Below are 24177 nucleotides of genomic sequence, written 5' to 3' on the forward strand. Positions count from 1 at the left end.
AGTTCACCACCACCTTGTGAAGGACAATTAGGGGTGGGCACTAAATGCCGCCTAAGCCACTCACGCCCACACTTCTTTCAAGATTTTTTTAAAAATTCAGCGTTAATTCTAAATGACACAAGCTAAAATATATTCTCATTGGAAGACCCAAGTTGCTCACAGGGAGCCTATTCAACTTATATAGAAGGAAAACGGTGTTCTAAGTCAGAACTGTCACATAGTTAGCATCTGATGCTCTTATTTAAAATAATAATTGGCTCAAAAATGTCTAATATGACAATTAAAATTGCATGTATTCCTGAAATATTGAGAAGTCCAGAGAGTTAAGGATTTTAATGCAGACAGCCAGGCATTACTAGGATGGGACCAGTCCTGCCATCCATGGTGCGCTTCATCATCCAACTTCCGCTCTAATCTTACACATAGTTATTTTCCTGGCAACCTTTACACGGGTCACTGAAGTGTCCACCTGAATTGGCAGGAGCCTCATTAAGGTAGCAAACCCATGTCCTAAGGCGTACATTGTATCCGGATGTAACTTCAATTATAAATGTGTGAAACCTGTTCTGTGCATCTAAGATCATGAAAGTTTCAACTGAAATGTAAGCAGAATAAAAGATGGTTCCTAAAGAGGCTGCTGTGGGTTGTTCCTTAAATATCCCACAATCTTTTTTTCAGATTATGATTTTGTGAAGCTGGATAAGTGCAGCTCCATCAACATTCAAGAAGCTCAGCACCATCCAGGACAAAGCACTTAGCTTGATTGGTACCCCAACCACTACCTTAAACATTCACTCTCTCCAGTGCTGACGCAGAGTAGCAGCAGTGTGTACTATCTAAAAGATTAACTGCAGCAATTCACCAATGTTCCTTCAACAACAGCTTTACAATCTGCCAACTCCAACACCTGGAAGGACAAGGGCAGTAGATGCATAGGAACACCAGCAACTGCAAGTTCTCCTCCAGTCGACATATTACCCTGACTTGGAAATATATCGTTGTTCCTTCACTGTCGCTGGGTCAAAATCCTGCAATTTCCTTTCTAATAGCATTGTGGGTGCTCCTTCCACACATGCACTGCTGTGGTTTCAAGAAGGCAGCTTACCACCGCCTCCTCATGGAAAATTAGGGATGCGCAATAAATGCTGACCTAACCAGCGAGCACACAGTGCATGAACGAATATATTTTTTAAAGTCTTGAGTTGCAGTGGGATGTCTGTTCACCGTTTGCAACTAGTCAGCAACATAGAAGTGAGGCTTGGACCTCTGGATTGTTGAAGAATGGGCAAGTCTCAAAACCAACCCTTTAAAATTTATATTCACAACATTTACACATGCATAAAAACATTACCAGTGCAAATTAGTCAAATTGAAAAATAGTTTGTTTGCTATCCAGTTTTACGCACAGTTTGCTATTTATGTTTAGTTTAGTCAATGGTAAAGTCCGATCTAGAAGAACCTGGCTGAAATATCCTGCATGTACAAATGATTGATACAGCTTTTCTAAACCAAGAAAAGAAGAAGCCGTAGATTATGGGATTGAATGTAGAATTCAAGTAACCAAACCAAACAAGAGCATCAAACAAAACGGGTGGGATTGTATAATTGACAAAACCATCCACTGTGTTGCAAATAAAAAATGGAGTCCAACACATCAGGAACACACCCATCGCCAGCCCTAGAGTTTTGGCAGCTTTTCTTTCATTGTTTCGTGAAGATCCACTTTTGCTATCTTGGAGGCTTGAAATTTGAACTGTTATTCTGTTTATGCATCTGACCTGCTTCATAGCCACAAAATAAATCTTACAATAAATACACAACATTGTGACTCCTGGAATGTAAAAAGAAATCATCGAGGAAACCACCCCTGATATTTCACTAAACATAATTACGCAGCTTCCATAGCAAGCAGTATGATTGGAGTAAAACCCTTCAATCCCTTTTAGGTTTAATTCTAAAAAGATTAAGAGAAAAGCAAAAACAGCTGAAATGGCCCAACTGAAGATGATCATCAACTTCACTGACGAGAAAGTCATTCTTATTTTGTATCTCAGTGGGTCACACACTGCATAGTAACGGTCAACAGAGATGACACACAGATGTAATATTGAAGCTGTGCTGAGCATGATATCGCAGCTGGAATGAATCTTGCAAAACAACTGCCCTAAGTACCAGCATGTTTCCACAGATCTCACCATGCTGTAAGGCATAACCAAACAGCCCAACAGAAAATCAGCTGTCGCCAAAGAAAGAATAAGAACATTGGTAGGTGTATAAAGGTGTTTGAAATGCAAAACCGAAATGATGAGTAACATGTTACCAATAAGAGTGCAGAGAATCATTAGCACCATAAATATATACATTGTATACCGAAGGCCATTTGATCGGGTTGCTTTAGGGCAAGATCCATTTACAAATTCAAAACAGCATTGAATGGCTTCTGTTGTCTCAGATAGATTTGTGTCCATCGTTCTTCCATTAAAAGCTCATCAGTATTTGACTTCTCAATCTGGTCCAAAGTCGCTATTGAATCCGGTACTTTGTTGCTTTGCCTCTTCATCCCATCAACATATGCTGGAAGAAGTTCAAAACAAAGTAAATAATGATTCTTTTCAATTCCAGTACCTACTCTAACAAGCTAAAATGCTCAAAATGTCTATGTTTATATGAATTAAGCAAACTTCTATGATTATGAAATAAAGTATGACATACTAGAAATATTAGTCCTTTTAGAATAGTATGTCATATTTTCCAAGTTGTATTTGATTTCATATCAAACATTAAAACAACTTTCTGACATTATGGTCAATGTATATCCAATCTACTCGAATTATTGCTAATTTTTACATGATAATTAGATCAGTATCGGGTTTGATTGAGAAGATCTTTGTACAGAAACAGTATTTATAGAATTTACAGTGCAGAAGGAGGCCATTCGGCCCATCGAGTCTGCACCGGCTCCTGGAAAGAGCACCCTACCCAAGGTTAACACCTCCACCCTATCCCCATAACCCAGTAACCCCACCCAATACTAAGGGCAATTTTGGACACTAAGGGCAATTTATCATGGCCAATCCACTTAACCTGCACATCTTTGGACTGTGGGAGGAAACCGGAGCACCCGGAGGAAACCCACGCACACACGGGGAGGATGTGCAGACTCCGCACAGACAGTGACCCAAGCCGGAATCGAACCTGGGACCCTGGAGCTGTGAAGCGATTGTGCTATCCACAATGCTACCGTGCTGCCCTAAATGAGTAATGCTAAAAAAAGAGACATGTTGCCAAAGCTTATCGTTTTGCACTCATCAGGACAAGTGCAAGAATGCCAAATTTCAAATGATCACAGCAGTTTATACCACAAAAGAAAAAAGGCCTGAATTGTTGGCAGGTCGATTCTGATTGGACTCTGAGAGAAAAATGGGAGACTAATAACTCCCCAACCCCTTTCAAAAAGGTCCTTTTGCTTGCAGAGAACTGGTCTCTCCAGATGTCATTTCCAGCAAGTGTAAAGGTGCAACATTATTAGGCTTGACTGATTATCTTAAATTCACTGTTAGTGTAGCTATTGCACATTCAGGATTGTTCAGCTAGCACGAAATCGTGGCATCGCACCCAACAGTAAGCATTTTATTTGGTATTTTGCAAGTGCAGGGTGGTTGAGTATTGCCTGTGTTGAATAAATGAAGGAACATGCTGTTTGTTTTAACCAGCCAGTTGCCAAGTTTATGGGTGCGATTCTCCGATCGCGGGACAGAGTGCCCGCGCTGTCGTGAATGCCGTCACTTTTCATGATGGCGCGAAACGGGTGCAGGCACCAGGGGGCCAACATGGTGCTGGAGAGGTTCACTTCCTGGTGCGCACTGGGGGCAGTGCCAACCTGCACATGCGCGGTGGCTTTACGGAACGCACTGGCCCCGCCGCAACATGGGGGTTCTGGGGCCGGACGTGCAACAAAGTAGGCCCGGGGGGGGGAAGAGGCCGGCCCGCCGATCGGTGGGCTCCGATCGCGGGCCAGACCCCATCAGAGGCCCCCCCCAGGGACAGAGCCCCTCTCCTCCCCCACAGGCCGTCCCCCGGCCCTTCGCAGGCAGTAATCAGGTGTGGACGGTGCCTGCGGGACTCTGATTTTTCCGCGCGGTCGCTTGGCCCATCCAGGCCAGAGAATCGGCGGCCCAGCCTCGTACAGTGGCCCGCAACCAGCGCCGTGCCAAATGTGCCGGTGTAAATGGCGCCGATTCTCTGCACCTCGGAGATTCGCACGCCGGAGTCAGGGCAGCGTGGCGAGATTGCGCCGATTCTCCGGCCGGCGCGGGGCTTGGAGAATCGTGCCCCATGTATCTGGTATCTCACTGGTTAATTCTGTGGTAAAATATGATTTTGAAAATTAGCATTCTTGCATTTACCCTGATGAATTCAAGACAAAAAGCTTGGGCAAAATGAATTGTTTTTCATAAACAGTACAATTAAGTGTACTTTGTTGGTTTTTGGAATTGGCCATTTAGAACTGAGATACGGAGATATTTATTCACTCAGAGGATTCTGATCTTTGGAATTCTCTGAGGGCCATTAATGTTCAACCATTGGCTATATTCAATTCAGAGACTGATAGATATTTGAGCACTAATGGAATCAAGCATTATGACAGTATGAGGGCAGGAAAGTGAAGTTGGTGTAGGAGTTTAGCTTAGTCATTTTGAAGGAAGGCTCACTTTTTTTATTTGTTCTTGGGATGTGAGATCACTTTCAAGGCCAACATCTATTGCCCAACTCTCATTAATTTTGAGAAAATGGTGGTGTGCCTTCTTGAACTGCTGCAGTCTATTAGGTGTGGGCGCACCTGCAAAATTTTCAGTGACGGAGTTGCAAGATTTTTAACCAGCAGCAGGCAAGGAATGGTGACATTATTCTAAGTCAGAATGTGTGTGATTTGAATGGGATTTGTCGGTGTTTCCATACATTTGTTGCCTTTGTTAATCTAGGTGGTTGAGGTCATGAGTTTGGAAGGTACTGTTTAAGAAGCATTGACATGTTGCTGCAATGTACTTTGTAAATGGTACACACTGCTGCCACTGTGCACCACTAATTAAATTAGTGAATGTTTAAAGTGGTGGATAGGTTGCCAATCAAATGGGCTGCTTTTCCTTGGATGGTGCTGAGCCTCTTGTGTGTTGGTGAAGTATGTACTCATCCAGGCAAGTGGAAATGATTCCCATCACAATCCTGACTTGTGTCTTGCATATTGTAGACAGGCTTTGGGGAGTCAGAAGATCAGTTACTCACTGCAGAATTCTCAGCCTCCTACCTGATCTTGTATCACAGCTTTTATATAGCTGGTCCAATGAAGTTTCTGGTCAATGGTATCCACTAGGATGTTAATGGTGGGGATTTGAGGCATGGTGATATAGTTGAATGTCAATGGAGATGGGTAGATTCTCTTTTATTGGAGATGGTCATTGCTTGGCCCTTGTGTGGAATGAAAGTTAGCTGTCATGTATCCGTCCAAGTCTGAATGTTGCATAAGTCTTGCTGTGTGCAGGTACGGACTGCTTCAGCATCTGAGGGCTTATGAATGGGACTGAAAGCTGTGCAATCAGTGGACATTCTCACCTTTGACCTTATGATGGAGAGGAGGTCATTGATGAAACAGCTGAAGCTGATTGTGCTGAGGTCACTACCCTGAGAAATGGCTGCAGTGGTCTCTTGGAACTGTGAAAGTTAGCCTCCAACAACCAGGCTTACGTTCTGATGTTCCTAAATTGGCTGTCAGGTGCTAAGATCACATGTCTGTAATTAACTTAATTTCCTGTGAAGAAAATGGTCATTTTATGCTTGAGGAGTGGCAGTGGTACAGTGGTGATATCAATGAATTAGTAATGAAGAAACCCAAATTAATGCTCTGAGTACATGGATTCAGATTCCACCATCATAACTGCAGGAGGAATTTAAGTTCAATTAATAAATCTGAAATATAAAGCTCCTCTCAGTAATGGTGATTATGGACAAAATTCGGCATTTGGGAGGCCATCCGTTGCCCAATGCCGATATCATAATCAGTGATCGGGCGGAGAACTCTTGTTTATGACTGAATCGGGAGTGGGGCCTATTTTCAGATGCTCCGCCTCCTCCAAAATGGCGTAATCAAGGAGTACGCTGCACGCCGTTAGGACGGCCTCAATGTACCTGAAAGTTCTCCCCCGTGCTCCGACCATGATATGCCGAGTTCCCGACATGTGTGGGACAAGGTGGGACATGTGTGCTCTCAGTTTTTGTGAACCCAGCGTGGCGGACCGTCTCCAGCGGCAATGTAGTCAGGGGGCGTGAGGAGGCTGTGCTGTTGGTTGGGGGTGGCTTCGGCGAGGGTGGGGGGGACTGGTGGGGGATGGCCCGGGGGTTGGCAAGGGGGTGTCAAGAAGGCCACTATCTAGCAGGTCAGGTCCGCGCACGGCCAGCGCCATGTTGTACAGCGTGACCGCGGAGGTCGTCACTGTACATATGCGTGATGACGGATCCAGCAATTCTCCAGACTTTTATATCGGGAAGGCTGTGTGTTTTACGTGGCGCGACAGCTAGCCCCTCACGGGTCAGAGGATCGGTCCTGGGGCCTCATCGATTTTGTCATCGTAAAACCGGACATAGCCTCAAAATCATAGAATCCAGCCCAATGTTCTCCCACCGGAGTTGAATTGCGATTGATTTTAACTCACTCTGGGAGCACAGATCAGGAAGCAATTCAATATCCTTCCCCATAGTTAAATGCTGTCAATTACAAGCTAAGTACTTCAAAATCACTCAAGCGTGAAGAGGATTGATTGGAATGCACTTAACTCTCTTTGAAGTGGTTGATGTTTGTAAACATTGTGGTTACAGCACTTCAGAGTGATTCCTCTATAAAGGGAGATGAATGAAGCAAGGCTGGTAGGTGTGTTTGTGGAATGTGTCAATCACAGCCCACTAAGAGAAATGAACGAATGGCTTGCAGCTAAAGGATCTGAGGGGTTTTAACACAGGTGATTGCTTTTTTCTTTCCAGAAATGGATACAAGGTGCTTCCTTTGACTGAGCCAGCACATGTATGCCCAGATGAGTGTCACTGCAATAGTTTTTTTTTTACACCCTCCGGCCTGACTGACTGCTCTCTAGCTTCCAGACAGTGGTCTTATTTCTGGGGGGGAGAAGTCTCTGGGGGAGATCCTTTAGTTAGGAGTCTCCATGAGGTCCTTCTTTAGTTAGGGAGTCTGTGTGGGAGGTTCCTTTAGTTATGGGGTCTCTGTGACGGGTCTCCCTATTTAGTAGGTCCCTGGGGGTTTCCTTATATGGGGGTTCTGTGTGGGACGTCTCCCTATTTAGGGAGTCTCTGGGGAGTTCTCCCTATCTAGGGGGTCCTTGGGGGTCTCCCATTTTAGGGGGTCTCTGGAGAGATGGTGGGGGTATCTTGAGGGGAGGGGTGTTCAGATCATGCATGGTTGGGGGGTTGCCCTTCAATGGACTTTGTGGGCAATTTCCTTAATGAGTTAAAGCCTTGCCCCACCGCGAGGCCCAAGTCAGAGCCATGCTAGTAAATACCAAAAGTGATCCTCGCCCCCGTGATTCCTGGCCCAGAGGACCGGAGAATCACACGGGCCTTGAGTTCTGGTGATGGTCCACTAAATGGATGCAAATGGGTCATCAAAACCCATTTGCTTTCTCTCACTGGCGTGTGTGTGCGAACCCCGATCCCGCCACCAGCAGGGGGCCAAATCATCAAAAACAGATTTGCGTCCGCCGCCACCCAGCGCCAATCTCAATTTCCTCTAGCGCCCGATTCCCTGTTGCATCGGGAACTCTGCTGCCAGCGTTGTGAAACAGAAAATCCAGGCCTGTGCCAATTGGTGAGAAAAGTCTTACTTATGTCTTTCAGGGAAGGAAATCTGCCATCCTAACTTGCTCTAGCCCAGTGTTTTTCAAACTTTCTTTTGGGACCCATTTTTACCAACTGGCCATCCTTCGGGACCCACGCCGGCCGACATTCGCGTCCCACCATTTTCTCTTACCTTTTATGTGAGAGGTGAGCCTGGGCTTATATTCTATAGTTTAGAGTAGCGAAGAATGAGAAATGACCTCATTGAAACAGGCATTATTCTCTCAGGACTCTACAGAGCAGATGCAGAATGTAAGTTTTCCTCAGATGGGTGGTTTACAGCCTGGGGATATAGTCTGCAAATTACAATGCGATGAATTTAGACATAGATGAGGAGGAATTAGTTAACTCAAAGTATTGTGAATCATTTTAATCTCTAAAATTCACTATCAAAGAGAGCTCTGCAGGCTCAGCCATTGAACATATTCAACAGATGCAGGAAGATTGAATTTAATTTAAAAAAAAATCTTCTCCTGGATCAGCTCGCTGACGTCAGGAGGAGGCGGTGTTTCTCACTGAGCTCCGGGCATGCGCATAGATGAGCGGGCACGCATGCACAACGCGCCTGCCTTTTTAAAGGCTGCTGCGGCCGTCATTTTTAATGACGCTTGCAGCCGGCATTCTTAAAAGCTGGCTGCTGCGGCCGTTGCGCCTGAATTCCCGTGATTGGTGAGGCCACAATGGATGGCTCCGTGACCTTCCCAACACCCCTCCGCGATCCACCCGCGGGTCACGGCCTTCAGTTTAAAAATGCCTGCTCTAGCCGAGATGTGACTCCAGATCCACAACAATGTGGTTGACTCTTAACTGCCCTCTGAAATAAATGACCTCGTAAGGCACTCAGTTCCAGGACAATTAGGGATGGGAAAAATGCTGACCCAGCCAGTGACATCCACATCCCATGAAATAGAAAAAAAAGGTTTAATTATTCAAGAATAAAAATTGTGTTTGAACATTTTATAATCATATATAAAGTATAGATATAGCATTATACACACATATAATACACGTGAATTCACTTACTTTTGCTTTCTAAACATATTTATGGAAATCCTCTTATGTCTGAGGTATATATCCACAATGATTAATTCTCATTTATCCCAATATGTGATAATAATCTATGGAACATATGTTGATGTTTAGTTCGATATGTCAGTATGCATCACTGATAATAAATTATATATTATTTAAATGAACAAAACCTGGATACTGTGCCATGTAATATTTTTCTATAATGAGGTTTACTTATAGAATAATAATCAATGCATTGTAATAGTTAAGTTGCAACAGAAATTATTGCTTTTGGTAGCCAGAAAACATTTAAGGACATCTAATTGTCAAGTTGAACAGTCACTTTCATTTTCAAGGGTATTTAAATATCTTTCACTTAAGTCACCTTTTCATTGTTGTTATTTATGAAACCTTAAATTAAGATCAACAAGCAATCTTTTCTGTTGAAATATTGCATAGGTGGAACATCTTGAGTTTAAAGGACTGATGTTAACCAAACATTTATCTGAAGCATTTAATAAGAACATAAGAACTAGGAGCAGGAGTAGGCCATCTGGCCCCTCGAGCCTGCTCCGCCATTCAATGAGATCATGGCTGATCTTTTTTTAAAAAATGTTTTTATTGGGTTTTGTTGTACATTGCACAGCATTACGGGCAGCACGGTAGCATTGTGGATAGCGCAATTGTTTCACAGCTCCAGGGTCCCAGGTTCGATTCCGGCTTGGGTCACTGTCTGTGCGGAGTCTGCACATCCTCCCCGTGTGTGCGTGGGTTTCCTCCGGGTGCTCTGGTTTCCTCCCACAGTCCAAAGATGTGCAGGTTAGGTGGATTGGCCATGATAAATTTCCCTTAGTGACCAAAATGGCCCTTAGTGTTGGGTGGGGTTACTGGGTTATGGGGTTTGGGTGGAGGTGTTGACTTTGGGTAGGGTGCTCTTTCCAAGAGCCGGTGCAGACTCGATGGGCCGAATGGCCTCCTTCTGCACTGTAAATTCTATGAAATTAAAAACATACAGAATGATAAGGCTTTTGCAAGGGAGTGCACCTGGGTTGTGCCGCTAATACTATTTACATTTTGGTCATTTTAAAAATTGTTTATTTACACGAGTTTAGACTTTAGACCGTTTCTTCTTTTGGTTCTGTTGTTCCCTTTTCACCTTGCTGCATTCATTACGGCTGTTTTGTTCCCCTGCGTTTCCTTTCCAGCTTGTGTTCCCCTCTCTTTTCTCCCTTCTTGTTCTCCTCCATTGTTCCCCCCCCCCCCCCCCCCTTCTCTGCTGCCCCCCTCCCGCTCGGTTTGGTTACATTTTCTTGTTTCCCCGGGAATGAATGGTTCCTCTGTTGTGGAAACCATCTTCCGACCCACAGATGGAGAATTTTATTTTCTCCATTTGGAGAAATTCCGATAGGTTGGACAGCCAGTCTGCATCTTTAGGTGATGCTGCTGACCGCCAGCCGAGCAGAATTCTATGGCGGGCAATCAGGGAGGCAAAGGCAAGGGCTTCGACCCTCCTCTCCAAGAACAGACCTAGCGTCTGATAGGCTGCCACTTTCGGGCATGGCTCGACCCTCATCCTCACCAACTTGAACATTGCCATGAAAAAGGCTGTCCAGTACCCAGCAAGTCTGAGCAAGACCAGAACATGTGGGCGAGGTTGGCCGGGCCACCTTGGCACCGTTCACATTTATCCTTCACCTCTGGGAAGAAACTGCTCATTCAGGTTCTGGTCAAGTGGTCAAGTACCACTTTTAGTTATGTTTGGTTGAGCCTTGCGCATGTGGAGGTGGTGTTGACCCTGTGTACTGCTTCACTCCAGAATCCCCATCCTATTTCAAACCCCAAGTCTTCCTCCCACTTCCTCCTTGTCGCCTCCAGTTTGGCGTCGGCCCTCTCTATCAATCGTCCATACAGGCCACTACAGTTCCCTATGCCTAGAATGTCTGCGTCCAGTAATTCTCCTAGTTCATATAGGAGGTTCATAGTAGGTTCATTCTCCTTTTCATAGTAGTCACTGTCATGGCAGTCATGGGCATGCCATTGTTTCATTCCTTAGGAAGTTTTTAAGCTGCAGTTACTTGTATTCGTTGCCCCCTGCCAATTGAAATCTCTCCATCAGTTCATCCAGTGTTGTGACCCTACCATCGGTGTATAGCTCTCTAACTGTCAATGTCGCCCCGTCCTGCCTCCATCTTTTAAAGATGGTGACTGCGAGTGCCGGCATGAACCTGTGGTTGTTGCAAATAGGGGCCTTATCGGTTATTTTGGTTAGGCCGAATTGTTGTCGTAGCTGGTTCCAGGACTGGAGTGTTGCCACCACCACTGGGCTGCTTGAGTTCTTCTTGGGTGGGGTGGAGAGGGCCGGAAGGGAGGTCCCCTTGCATGAAGCCTCTTCCGCATGCACCCACTTGGCTTCTGGCTCCTTTATAATAATAATAATAATATCCATCTTTCTGCTGTTGCTGCCCAGTGGCAATACTGCAGGTTTGGGAGGGCCAGCACCCCTCTGGATTTTGCTTTCTGTAGGACCTTCTTTGGGATCCTTGCATTCTTCCCCCCCTCCCCTCCCCACACAAACACCATAATTAGTTTCTCCAGTGAGTTGGAAAAAGCCTTGGGGAAATAGATTGGGATGGATTTAAGTAGGAAGAGTTATCTGGGCAGTACGTTCATTTTGATTGTCTGCACTCTCCCGCCAGGGAGAGTGGGATACACCACCAGTTCCAGGTGGTGAATCCTGTTGCGAGCTCAAACCGCTCCAGCATCTCTATGAGGTACTTCCTCTCAACTCTGTCGAAGGCCTTTTCTGCATCTCGGGAGACGATCACCTCAGGTGTTCTCTCCCTAGATGGGGGTCATGATCCAGTTTAGCAGGCGCCTGATGTTCGATGTTAGCTGTCTACCTTTGACAAAGCCCGTTGGTCTTCTGCGGCCTCCTCTGCTATGCAGTTCTCCAGCCTCTTGGCTAGGATTTTGGCCAATATTTTGGAGTCTCCATTTAGCAGCGAGATGGGTCTGTAGGAATCGCAATCTGTTGGGTCTTTGTTGTTTTTAGGTGTTAGCGACATTGAGGCTAGTGCCATTGTAGGCGGCAGTGTACCTCTCGCCAGTGAGTCTGTGAGCATCTCCCACAGGTGTGGGGCCAGTGCTGTTGTGAGTTCTTTGTAGAAGTCCGCTAGGAAACTGACCGGTCCTGGGGCCTTCCCTGTCTGCATGGAGCTAATACTCTCCATGATATTCCCAGTTCTAGCGGTGCTTCTAGGTCCCATTTCCTGTCCTCCCCATGACTGGCATGTCCAGTCCATCGAGGAACTGTTTCAGCCCCGAGTTCACTACTGGGGGTAAAAGTCCTCGAAGGCTTTGTTAACCTTGACTGGGTCTATTTCTAATGTGCCTCTGCTGTCTCTAATTTGTGCGATTTCCCTTGTGGTTGCCTGCTTTCTCAGCTGGTGTGCCAGCAGGCGGCCGGCTTTGTCTCTGTATTCATATAGTGTCCCCCGTGCCTGGCGGAGATGGTGCACCGCTCTCCTCATGGAGAGCAGGTCAAATTCCATCTGTAGGTTTTTCCTCTCCGCCAGAAGCACTACGGTTGGGGCCTTGGAGTATTTCCAGTCCATCTCCAGTATGGATTCAACTAGCGTTGCCTTGCCGCCCTCTCCTCCCTGTCTCTTTGCCCTTTAAAATTTTTCCCCTTATCACAGCCTTTAGCGTCTCCCAGAACATGGAGGGTGAGAGCTCCACGTTTTGGCTGTTTTTTTTATGTATTTGGCTATGGCCTGTGATATTTTCTCACCAAGGGCCTTGTCGGCCAGTAGTGCAGTATCCAACCTCCATCTGGGGCAATGGCCGCTGCCTGTCTCCAACGTCACATCCATATAGTGTGGAGCGTGGTCGGAGATTACAATTGCGGAATATTCCACCTTGATCACCCCTGGAAGCACCGATTTTGCACTGCAAAGAAGATGATCCTCGAATATCCATTATATACTGGGGAGAAGAAAGTAAACTCTTTCTCCCGTGGGCGGGTAAATCGCCATGGGTCACCGCCTCTATCTGCTCCATAAAAAGACCGAGTTCCTTTGCCATGTTGGAGATCTTTCCCTTTTTGGGGTTCGACGTGTCCTGTATACAGTTAAAGTCCCACCACCTCCCCAGATCAGTTGGTGCATATCTATGTCAAGCATTTCCGCCATGGTCTTTTTTATAAATTCTGTGTTGTCCCAGCTGGGAGCGTACATGTTAATGAGGACTTTCGGTGTCCCTTCTAGGACACCGCTGACCATGATGAACCGTCCCCCTGGGTCCGTAACCTTCCTTGTCACTGTGAACATTGTCCTCTTATTAATTATTGTGGCCATCCCTCTGGCCCTTGTCCCGTAACAGGAATGGTAGGTCTGTCCCACCCAGCCCTTCCTTACCCGCTAATGTGGTGTGCCCCCCACCCGTGAGTTACTGTCCCACTTTTCCTCGCCCGCTCTCTGGAGTTCCTGCTCACTCTATCCCCCGTCTTACCCTGTACTCTACCTGATTGTCACTCTGCCATCCCTTTGTCGCTACCCTCGTTGTCTCGAAGGAGGCCACGTTCTCCCGCGTAAAGCGGTCTCTTAGGTGATGGGTTGCTGTTGTACATGTTGTGGTGGGGAGGGAGAGGGTTTACTCTCTTCACCTCCCCGTGTCAGCCCATTGCCGCTTTGCTGTCTTTTCCCGTGAGCTCCTCATCGCTTTTCTTGTAGTTGCTGCCCAAGCCCACAGTCCACCACAAACCTGTCCGCCTCGGCCGGGCTGTAAACAAATGTTCCTTGCCCCAGTATGTGACCCAGAGCATGGCTGGGTACAGCATACCAAAACATATGGCATTCTTGTACAGGGCGGCCTTTGCTCTGTTGAATTCGGCCCGGCGCTTGGTCAGGTCAGCCCCAACGACTTGGTAAATTCTAACTTTGTGTCCTTCCCAGATGCAGTTCTTGGACTGCGTGGCCCAGCACAGGATTCTCTCCCGGTCCTGATATTGGTGCAGTTTTGCGATTGTTATGTGCCAGGGCTTAGAAACTCCAAAATGTACTTCAGGTGTGATTCATTCGACTTCCTGGGTGCTTTTATCAAAACAAAGTTTATTATAAGAATGTAGTTAACAGATGTAGTACAAGAATTTGTTATCAATTACAAACACAAAAAAACACACAACAGCTACAGTAATCCATGCATATAACTCTTAATGACTCTCCCTTAGTAACTGTTCCAATTCAATACAAAATCCAATAAACCAATAAACCAAAACCCCTTCCAAGGGCATGGCCCGGCAAACTGTAATCTCACTTGAATGGGACTGGTCCTTTCCCTGAGATCAGCCTCCAACCAGCAGATTCAAAACTCCTTCTGGAAAGCAACTCTATCTTTAAAGTTACCAAGTCAGTTTGCCAAACCCAATATATTTTCAGTCACTGGAATAGCTTAAAATGAAAACCGGGAAACACTGCTTCTCTTCTGCAGGCCAACGCAACAAACCGAAACTACAACCAAAAACCTAAACCCCCTCTCATCTGACAGCCACAGCCCAGTTCCACCATCACTGAAGCTGTGCTACAAGTCATGTGGTAAGACTAAACGTTTCTTAAAGGGAGACTCACGTGACACTATTACTGCCCTTGGTTGGACACTGGCTTTGAGCTTTAGTTGCAGCGAACTTTGGTTGTGCTCTGTCTATTTCTGGTGGGTTGGGGAAGATCTCCCTTCCTACCAGGTTACCCAGCATTTGGGCCAAATAGTTTATGGGGTCCCTACCTTTGATCCCCTCTGGAAAGCCCGTGATTCGCAGGTTTTGTCCCCTTGAACTGTTTTCTTGATTCTTGACTTTTCTTTTAAACTGCCCTCAGTCGCGACCAACCTCAAAATCAACTGTGTATTCTTTAGGAGTACATGTCGAATCCAAGTTAGGAGTATTAATACATTTATAGCTTTGTTTAAGTTCAAGCTACTTTGTGGTCTTTGCGAACACTACGCCAACCATCGTGAATTAAGCAATACAAAAAACACCACACTCCCCACACCTGCCCCTTGCACTCCCCCACCACTTATTGACTTAGAGTAGTAGTTACCCAGGAGAAGTTAGATGAATTAGAAGATAGTGACCACAATTCGGTGTCTTTCACTATAGCAATGGAGAGGGATAGGGCCATACGGCAGGGCAAGGTTTATAATTGGGGGAGGGGTAATTATGATGCAATTAGGCAAGAATTAGGGAGCATAAGATGGGAACAGAAACTGTCAGGGAAAGGCACAAATGAAAAGTGGAGCTTGTTCAAGGAACAAATACTGCTTGTCCTTGATAGGTATGTCCCTGTCAGACAGGGAGGAAATGGCCGTGTGAGGGAACCATGGTTCACAAAAGAGGTTGAATGTCTTGTCAAGAGGAAAAAGGAAGAGTATGTAAGGATGAGAAAACAAGGATCAGTTGGGTCGCTTGAGGGTTAAGAGGTAGCAAGGAATGATCTTAAAAAAGGGCTTAGGAGAGCTAGGAGGGGGCATGAGAAGTCCTTGGCAGGTCGGATCAAAGAAAACCCCAAGACTTTTTACTTTTATGTGAGAAATAAAAGAATGACCAGGGTGAAGGTAGGGCCGGTCAAGGACAGTAGTGGGAGCTTGTGCATGTAGTCAGAAGAAATAGGAGAGGCATTGAATGAATACTTTTCTTCAGTGTTCACCAAGGAGAGGGACCATGTTTTTGAGGATGAGAGTGTGATACGGACGGGTAGGCTGGAGGAGGTAGATGTTCTGAGGAAGGATGTATTAGCAATTTTGAAAAACCTGAGGGTCGACAAGTCCCCTGGGCCAGATGGGATATATCCAAGGATTCTTTGGGAGACAAGGGATGAGATTGCAGAGCCTTTGGCTTTGATCTTTGGGTCCTCGCTGTCTATGGGGATAGTGCCAGAAGACTGGAGAGTGGCGAATGTTGTTCCGCTGTTCAACAAAGGGAATAGGAATGACCCTGGTAATTATAGGCCAGTTAGTCTTAATTCGGTGCTCGGTACATTAATGGAAAAGGTCCTGAAGGATAGGATTTATGACCATTTGGAAAGATGCAGCTTAATCCGGGATAGTTAGCACGGATTCGTGAAAGGTAAGTCTTGCCTCACAAATTTGATTGAATTCTTTGAGGAGGTAACCAAGTGTGTAGATGAAGGTAGAGCAGTTGATGTCGTATACATGGATTTTAGTAAGGCGTCTGATAAGGTTCCCCATGGTCGGCTCACAAAGAAAATAAGGAGGTGTGGGATGGAGGGAAATTTGGCCAATTGGATAAGTAACTGGCTATCACATAGAAGACAGAGGGTGGTGGTGGATGGAAAATTTTCAGACTGGAGACCAGTTACCAGCGCTGTGCCACAGGGATCAGTGCTGGGTCCTCTGCTATTTGTGATTTTTATCAATGACTGGAGGAGGGGGCTGAAGAGTGGGTCAGTAAATTTTCTGATGACACCAAGATTGGTGGAGTAGTGGATGAGGTGAAGGGCTGTTGTAGGCTGCAAAGAGACATTGATAGGATGCAGCGCTGGGCCGAAAAATGGCAGATGGAGTTTAAGTGCGGGGTGATTCATTTTGGTAGAAAAAATTTGAATGCGGATTACAGGGTCAACGGCAGGGTTCTGAGGAATGTGGAGAAACAGATAGATCTTGGGGTTCATGTCCACAGATCTCTGAAGGTTGCCACTCAAGTGGATAGATACGTGAAGAAGGCTTATAGGGTGTCAGCGTTTAATAACATGGGGCGTGAGTTTAAGAGCCGTGGGGTTATGCTGCAACTATACATGATCCTGGTGAGACCACATTTGGAGTATTGTGTGCAGTTCTGGTCACCTCATTTCAGGAAGGATGTGGAAGCATTGCTGCCTGGTTTGCAGGATAGGTCTTATGAGGAAAGGTTGAGGGAGCTAGGGCTTTTCTCTTTGGAGCGGAGGAGGATGAGTGGCAACTTAATAGAGGTTTATAAGATGCTGGGGGGATAGATAGAGTGGATGTTCAGAGGCTATTTCCTCGGGTGGATGTAGCTGTTACAAGGGGGCATAACTATAAGATTCAGGGTGGGAGATATAAGAGGGATATCTGAGGTAGGTTCTTTACTCAGAGAGTGATTAGGGTGTGGAATGGACTGCCTGCTGTGACAGTGGAGTCGGACACTTTAGGAACTTTCAAGCGGTTATTGGATAGGCACATGGAGCACACCAGAATGACAGGGAGTGGGATAGCGTGATCTTGGTTTCGGACAATGCTCGGCACAACATCGAGGGCCGAAGGGCCTGTTCTGTGCTGTACTGTTCTATGTTCTATGTTCTAATTAAAATCCTAGGTAAATATAATGCTGACACGCATCATACTCACCCCAACCCCTGGCATGACACAATCCCCCGGTCACCCCAGCCAACAACGCATCCCCCCACCATCCCCATGAGCTACTGCTGAAGAAAGGGGTCATGGCCTCCTTACCTCTGACTCTCCAGCCCTCAGCTGAAGGCCTCAGGAGCACACTACCCTCCACAGTCAGCCTGCCCTGACTTTGATTGACACTCCATAGAAATTCAGACCCAATATATTTTTGATAAGTTTAAGATATTTCAGCTTCTACCAACTTCCAGAGCTATGTCGTGATCTTTATTATAAAGTTATAAAATATATTAAATGGTGAAGGATAAGTTGCTTTTAATTTGCTCATTTGCCGTCAGAAAGAATGCTTCAATAGCCATTAACTGCTTATTCTGCTTTTTCTCCAGGCAATGATCTGGTCACTCTGGTCTGTTGCAGCCCTTTCCATGTCTTTGATCGTCGCATCTTGGGCTTTTAGTCTCTTTTCCGCTTTCTCCAGGGAGAGCTGCATGTGTGCCAATGCTTCGACTATTGCGCCCTTTACCGCTGCCTGGATGTCCATTTTCGTTTCCTGCCTGTGTTCCATCAGTGTTTCCGAGAAGAATGCCATCCAGCTACCCCCGGTGAGGGAGGGCTTTGTGTGCGGCTGGTCTGCCTTTCTCGCTCCGGTGAAACTTGGGCTCCACCACCTCGTGCGCTGATTGGCCCGTCTGACTGTTTCTGCTCCAGGCTCCTTCCATTCCTGGTCTCTGCTCTAGCCCTCGACTGACTTTTTCCGGGCATTTTCCCCTTCTCTCTTTACCCTCGTTTTACTAAGCTTGGGGGTTGAATTTTCAGGGGGGGTTTCGATGAAAAATGGCTCTTTTGTAGGTCCGCGGGAGGAGAGCCACCTGATGTTCAACTGCTCAGCAAATCGTCATCACCGGAAGTCATGGCTGATCTTTATGTGGACTCAGCTCCACTTACCCGCCATTCACCTTAACCCTTAATTCCTTTGCTGTTCAAAAATCTACCTTTGCCTTAAAAACATTCAACGGGGTAGCTTCAGCTGTTTTACTGGGCAGGCAATTCCAAAGTATTTGATTATATTGTTTCTATTAAAGATCTTGAATAAACCTGATATTGAGCTATTCATGTTGTATATAAATCACTAGCACTAGCACGGGTATATAAAGCACCCATTATGTCACAAGGTTGTTTTGATGTCAGAAGTAAAATCATTGCAATTTATGAAAAGGAAATAATTTGTATTTTGGAAAATTAGGGGCGGCATGGTGGCACAGTGGTTAGCACTGTTGCTTCCCAGCTCCAGGGTCACAGGTACAATTCACGGTTTGGGTCACTGTGCGGAGTCTGCACGTTCTCCCCGTGTCTGCGTGGGTTTCCTCTGGGCCCTGCGGTTTGCTCCCACAATCCTGAAAGACATGCTGTTAGGTAATTTGGACATTCTGAATTCTCCCTCTGTGTACCCGAACAGGCGGCGGGATGTGGTGACTAGGGGATTTTCACAGTAACTTCATTGACTACTTGGATAATAAAGATTATTATTGTTATTAAACGGTATCTTAGACGGTAAAAATATGAATGGGTATTTTTAACATGTGGCCCTGTAGCGTAGTGAGTAGTATCACTTCCTCCAAAGCAGAAGCGACTTTGAGTCCCACCCTGATACCCGATGGCCAGTGAATGTGAGTTCATAATGCGGTCAAACAGGTTGAGTGCATCAGCTTGCTGATCCTTCCAAACACATGAACGGCTGGTGGTAAGAGTGGGAGGGACTGCTGGTCAGCCACGCTAGATGTGGAGTGACGCCCCACAAGCTATAAGTTCCTGGTGACAGACTAATGACCTGTTCTGGGAATTACTAGCTGTGGAAACAGACGGACGTCTGCCTTAGTGCACCTGTATGTGGGAATAGAATTGGAATAGAAATTTTAACATGTTGATTTTTCTTAATAACTAACTGGATTGTTTGGCTTGCATAAATTGATGACATTTCTTATTTATTTTTGCGTCATATGAACCATTTTCTACTTTTTAAGTAGCCTAATAGCAGGTGAAATGTTTAAATAGTGAGATGTGTCAATAAGATTTAGATCTAATCAATAGAATTTTTCAGCGTTATCAAATCTGTAACACAGCAAAAATGTTGGGAGATAATTATTTAATATTCTCATTGCTTATGCATTTACACATAAGAAGTTTTACACTTTCTTATAACTGGAATCTGATACTTCAGCTCAAAAGTGATATTAATTTTTTCAAATCCTCTTCTCTCCCCTTTCTCTGACCTGAAGACATAGGGCGAAATTCTCCGCCCCCCACGACGGGTGGGAGAATAGCGGGAGGGCCTTCCCGACATTTTTGCCACCCTCCCGCTATTCTCCCCCCCCCCCCCCGCCGAAGTCCCGACCCGAATCGCTGCCGCCGTTTTTTTACGGCCGGCAGCGATTCTCAGCTGTTAGATGGGCCGAAGTCCCAGCCCTTTCCGCCGTTTTTACGAACGGCAAACACACCTGGTCTTGCCGTTCGTAAAACCGGCGTCACAAACTCGCTATTAATAACCATGGCACCGATTGGCACGGCCGTACCACGCATGCGCGGGTTGGAGTCTTCCAAACTGCGCATGCGCGGCTGACATCATATGACGCGTCAGCCGGCGCTAACTCCGGCAAGCGGGCTTAACGATTTTCGTTAAGCCCGTCTTGCTGGAGCCTACGGCGTCAGGCTGCTAGCCCCGACCGGGGACCAGAATCGGTCCCCCGTCGGGAAGGGGCGCGCTGCCGTAAAACCCGCCCGGGTTTTACGGCAGCTTTACGATTTCTCCCGTTTTGGGAGAATCTCGCCCATAATGTTTCATTTTGGGTGTATAATTCCATAGAATGCCTTCTGATACCTGATTCTAAGTGGCTGGCAAGCATTTGTGATCCCAGGTAGTGTTCATCAGCAGGTTATTTAACTGTGACTTGAAGGAATAATCCTAGTTGATGATTATTCTTTCATTTATCAGACCACAAAGGTATGCTCCGACTAAAGACCTAACCACATCACTCAACACAGAACAGTCAAAGGGTAGGTGTAATCAACAGTAAATTTTGTACAATATGTTTTATAGAGCTTAAAATGTAATCCTACAGAACATTAAATGAAATATGTATTTTTTAAAATATAAATTTAGAGTACCCATTTATTTTTTCCAATTAAGGGGCAATTGAGCATGGCCAATCAACCTATCCTGCACATCTTTGGGTTTCCAGGGGTGAAATCCACTCAGACGCGGGGAGAATGTGCAAATTCCACACTGACAGTGACCCAGAGCCGGCATTTGAACCCAGATCCTCAGCGCTGTATGCAGCAATGCTAACCACTGTGCTATGTGCTGGCCTTATATGAAATATATATATAGACCAGTTGTTTAAATGGATGAGCAGAAAAGCAGCACACTGCCAAAATCAATTTTTTATGTTTTGATGAGTTACAGAAACAATGCAAAAGGAAGAGAGACTGATCACAAGACATCACAAGGAGAATGATGAGAATAGTATTCAGTTGGCTCAGTTATAGAGTAAGGTCATGTTGAAGTCCAAAGTTGAGATCCTGGTCCTGCTTATGGAAAGACCTGAATAGAATAACAGCAATGAGCAGAGAGCTGTGGGAACTCGCAGAGAGTTAATTCCAAGGATACATTTTGTGGTGTTTCAGAATTACCTGTTTAATGACTGACTGGCTAAAATGACATGGATGCCTGAAATGCCAGGGAGGTATGGTCCTCACACATTGCCAAAAATATGTCTGTCAAAATGTGTATGCAGAACAGGTCCAGTATCTAAAACGCCACTTCAATTTGAACTCGCCTGCCAATTCCCAGGTGGTCCATTCTTGCTGGGTTCAGCAGAGGATGAGGTGGTTTTTGCACTGGGGGCACGTGAGGAGGTGGGGGGCGGGGGGGGGGGGGGGGGGGGGGGGGCGGGGGCGGTGGGGGGGGGGGGTTGCGGGGTGGAAGGTTGAGATGGGAAGTGGATAAATTCAGTGTTGTCATTTCTGAATAGTGGAACCTGGGAAAGTTCATACACGCTCATACACATATATTTACACGCATATCACACACACCGCACACATATACACCACACATGCATACAGACTAACGTTGCAGGTATGCCCACAAGCTATACATACAAAACACACAAACATACAACATATACACCAAGCAGACATTTACGCCACACCTACCTACGTACACCATACTCACAAATATACATCATATGCAAAACACAAAATTACACATAAACACACACATACACACACACATGTAATCCCACATTTGTTTCAGTTTGAACAAACTGTTAGAAGTAGCTCATGTGGAACACCTCTTTGGAATGAAATAGCAATCTGTGAATTGAAGGACAATAACATGCAATGTTAAAAGCAGTACTGAAACCTGAAGAAAGATTGGGCAAAATTAAGCACCTTCTAAGAAATGACAAGTTGAATTAGAACATAGAACATAGAACAGTACAGCACAGAACAGGCCCTTCGGCCCTCAATGTTGTGCCGAGCCATGATCACCCCACTCAAACCCACGTATCCACACTATACCCGTAACCCAACAACCCCCCCCCCCCCTTAACCTTACTTTTTTTTATTTTATTAGGACACTACGGGCAATTTAGCATGGCCAATCCACCTAACCCGCACATCTTTGGACTGTGGGAGGAAACCGGAGCACCCGGAGGAAACCCACGCACACAGGGGGAGGACGTGCAGACTCCACACAGACAGTGACCCAGCCGGGAATCGAACCTGGGACCCTGGAGCTGTGAAGCATTTATGCTAACCACCATGCTACCCTGCTGCCCCCTTATTGAATTGAAATGGGAATCCATGTACTGAAATGTTCTGCCTGGTCACTAAAGAATTATGGATGTGAAGCCTGGAGCATTGGGAAAGAGGAAGAAAAGTCAACCAATAGCTTCGGTATGTGCTGTTTATGAAAGATTCTCAGGATAAGCTGACAAAGAAGTAATGAATGAGATCAGAAGAAAAAGAGAACTCTTAAATAATGCCAAAACAAGACATAAGGAATTATTTGGACTTATCCATGCAGAAGGGTTGGAGTGCCTAATTACCACCAGAGAGATTAATAGAAACAAAATAAGAGATTGATAGTGATGGAAGCAGCTAGATAACATTAAAGACTGGCTTGATGCGAACTCCCACAACTAAGTCATTCACTATTGCAATGATTCTAAAGTTTGGAAGCCCATGGTCATCTACTTCACTCAACAATATGGCACTTAGAAGATGACAACGTCAACGCATGAATAACCTTATCCTAATGAGGTAGTAATACTTTTGCTAAAATAGAGAAGTTAATGTATACAAATGCATTAACCTATCAATTACTAACTGAGCACATTATGGTTACAATTTACAAGAATTTAATAACTAAAAATGGAAATATAACTGAGATTCACAATTACTGTTTATAAGAGACAAATACTTTCTGCTTGATTTTCTTTAAGACCATATCGTGTAGCAACAACATGCTTATAGTACACATGATGAGGTCACCTATCAGAAGAGAAAGATTATGAAATCTTCAATTAATCTGATAATTTCTCAGTTTACTACAAGTATATTTTCAAGAAAATTTAAGCATGCACACCATAAAGCTTTGTAAACTTCATGGGTTTGAATCAAAACTGAATACTTACCACATATACTTCTTGCCTCACTGACCCCTGTCATCATCAGTGCTTACCTCCTTAAAATCAGTATTGTTTATATACTTTCAAATTAATCTGTTCTATGAATCAGATTTAGCCACAGTCATTGTAAGATGCAAACCAAGAATTCAGGTTATTCACTCAAGGGACAAACAACAGGCTCAACACCCAGGACTGCATGGGCATTAGAGAATATTCTCTCTATTTATGAACAACACTGTATTAGCCCTTCACAAATATTTACATAAAGCGAGTAGTTAGTCATTATTCCTTATACTACGAAGTGCTCTGTACAAATGCCTTTTTGACAATGTCCTTTACATTCAAAATGTCAATTAAACATAAGGCTAATGGCAAACAATATCAATGAATGGGTTGTTAAGGGAACAAAAGTTCTGATAATAATTGCATTGCCCAGAAGTAAATACCAATATTAACTTTTTAACATACGCATTTATCCAAGAATAGATATTTCACAATCCCAGAATGTAATTTATTTTACTTGCTTATAAAATACTTTGTTTTTTATTAAATTTTGTGTTTTAAAATGAAAGCAAACAAAGTTTAATGCCGTTAATAGGAACATGTTGCATAAATGACAATTTTATAGTACATATAAAGGGCAATAAAATGTGTCACTTTTCTTCCACCTACTTAGGCAATAGGGTTCATAGTTCTATTATTACCTACCTCTCAACTAGAAGTGTTAAATATTTATACAATCTGAGGTGTAAACTACTATATCATATAGTTATTTCCACACTTTGAATATTTTAAACAATGAGGTGAAGGTTTTCCCATTCCAAAAGACCATTTTTTATTTGTCCATGGGATGTGGGTGTCACTGGTTAAGCCAGCATTTATTGCATATTCTGAACTGCCCTAGAGAATATGGTGGGAGCTGTCTTCTTGAACTGCAGTTCATGTGTTGTAGAAAGACTCACAATGCTGTTAGGGAGGATGCTCCGGGATTTTGCCGCATTAACAATGAAGGAACAGTGACATATTTTCAAATCAGAATGGTGCATGGTTTGGAGGAGAGTCTGAAGGTGGTAGTATTCTTGTGCATCTTGTCCTTCTTGATGATACAGGACATGGGTTTGGAAAGTGCTATCGAATGGGACCTTGGTGAGTTGTTGCAGTGTATCTTGAAGTGCTGCCACTGTGCGTTGGTTGTGGAGGT

General features: G+C 44.9%; 1 protein-coding gene across 3 annotated transcripts; it reads right to left on the reverse strand.

The window, feature by feature from the left end:
- Nucleotides 1–1269: 1269 nt before the first annotated feature.
- Nucleotides 1270–23175, reverse strand: LOC119967384 (trace amine-associated receptor 1-like). Of its 3 annotated transcripts, none has more exons than XM_038799881.1 (3): nucleotides 22983–23174; nucleotides 8033–8195; nucleotides 1270–2574 (listed from the first exon to the last, which is right to left on the reverse strand). In XM_038799881.1, exon 3 carries the CDS (start codon nucleotides 2466–2468, stop codon nucleotides 1428–1430), a length of 1041 nt encoding a protein of 346 aa, XP_038655809.1. In that variant the 5' UTR covers nucleotides 2469–2574; nucleotides 8033–8195; nucleotides 22983–23174; the 3' UTR covers nucleotides 1270–1427. The 3 variants fall into 3 exon arrangements, with proteins under 3 accessions (XP_038655809.1, XP_038655811.1, XP_038655810.1); XM_038799883.1 differs by lacking the exon at nucleotides 22983–23174 and adding an exon at nucleotides 8923–9307; XM_038799882.1 differs by lacking the exon at nucleotides 8033–8195 and having other exon boundaries at nucleotides 22983–23175.
- Between the last annotated feature and the right edge of the window lie 1002 nt (nucleotides 23176–24177).

Source organism: Scyliorhinus canicula, chromosome 6 (genome assembly GCF_902713615.1).
Source record: "Scyliorhinus canicula chromosome 6, sScyCan1.1, whole genome shotgun sequence".
Lineage (NCBI taxonomy): Eukaryota > Metazoa > Chordata > Chondrichthyes > Carcharhiniformes > Scyliorhinidae > Scyliorhinus > Scyliorhinus canicula.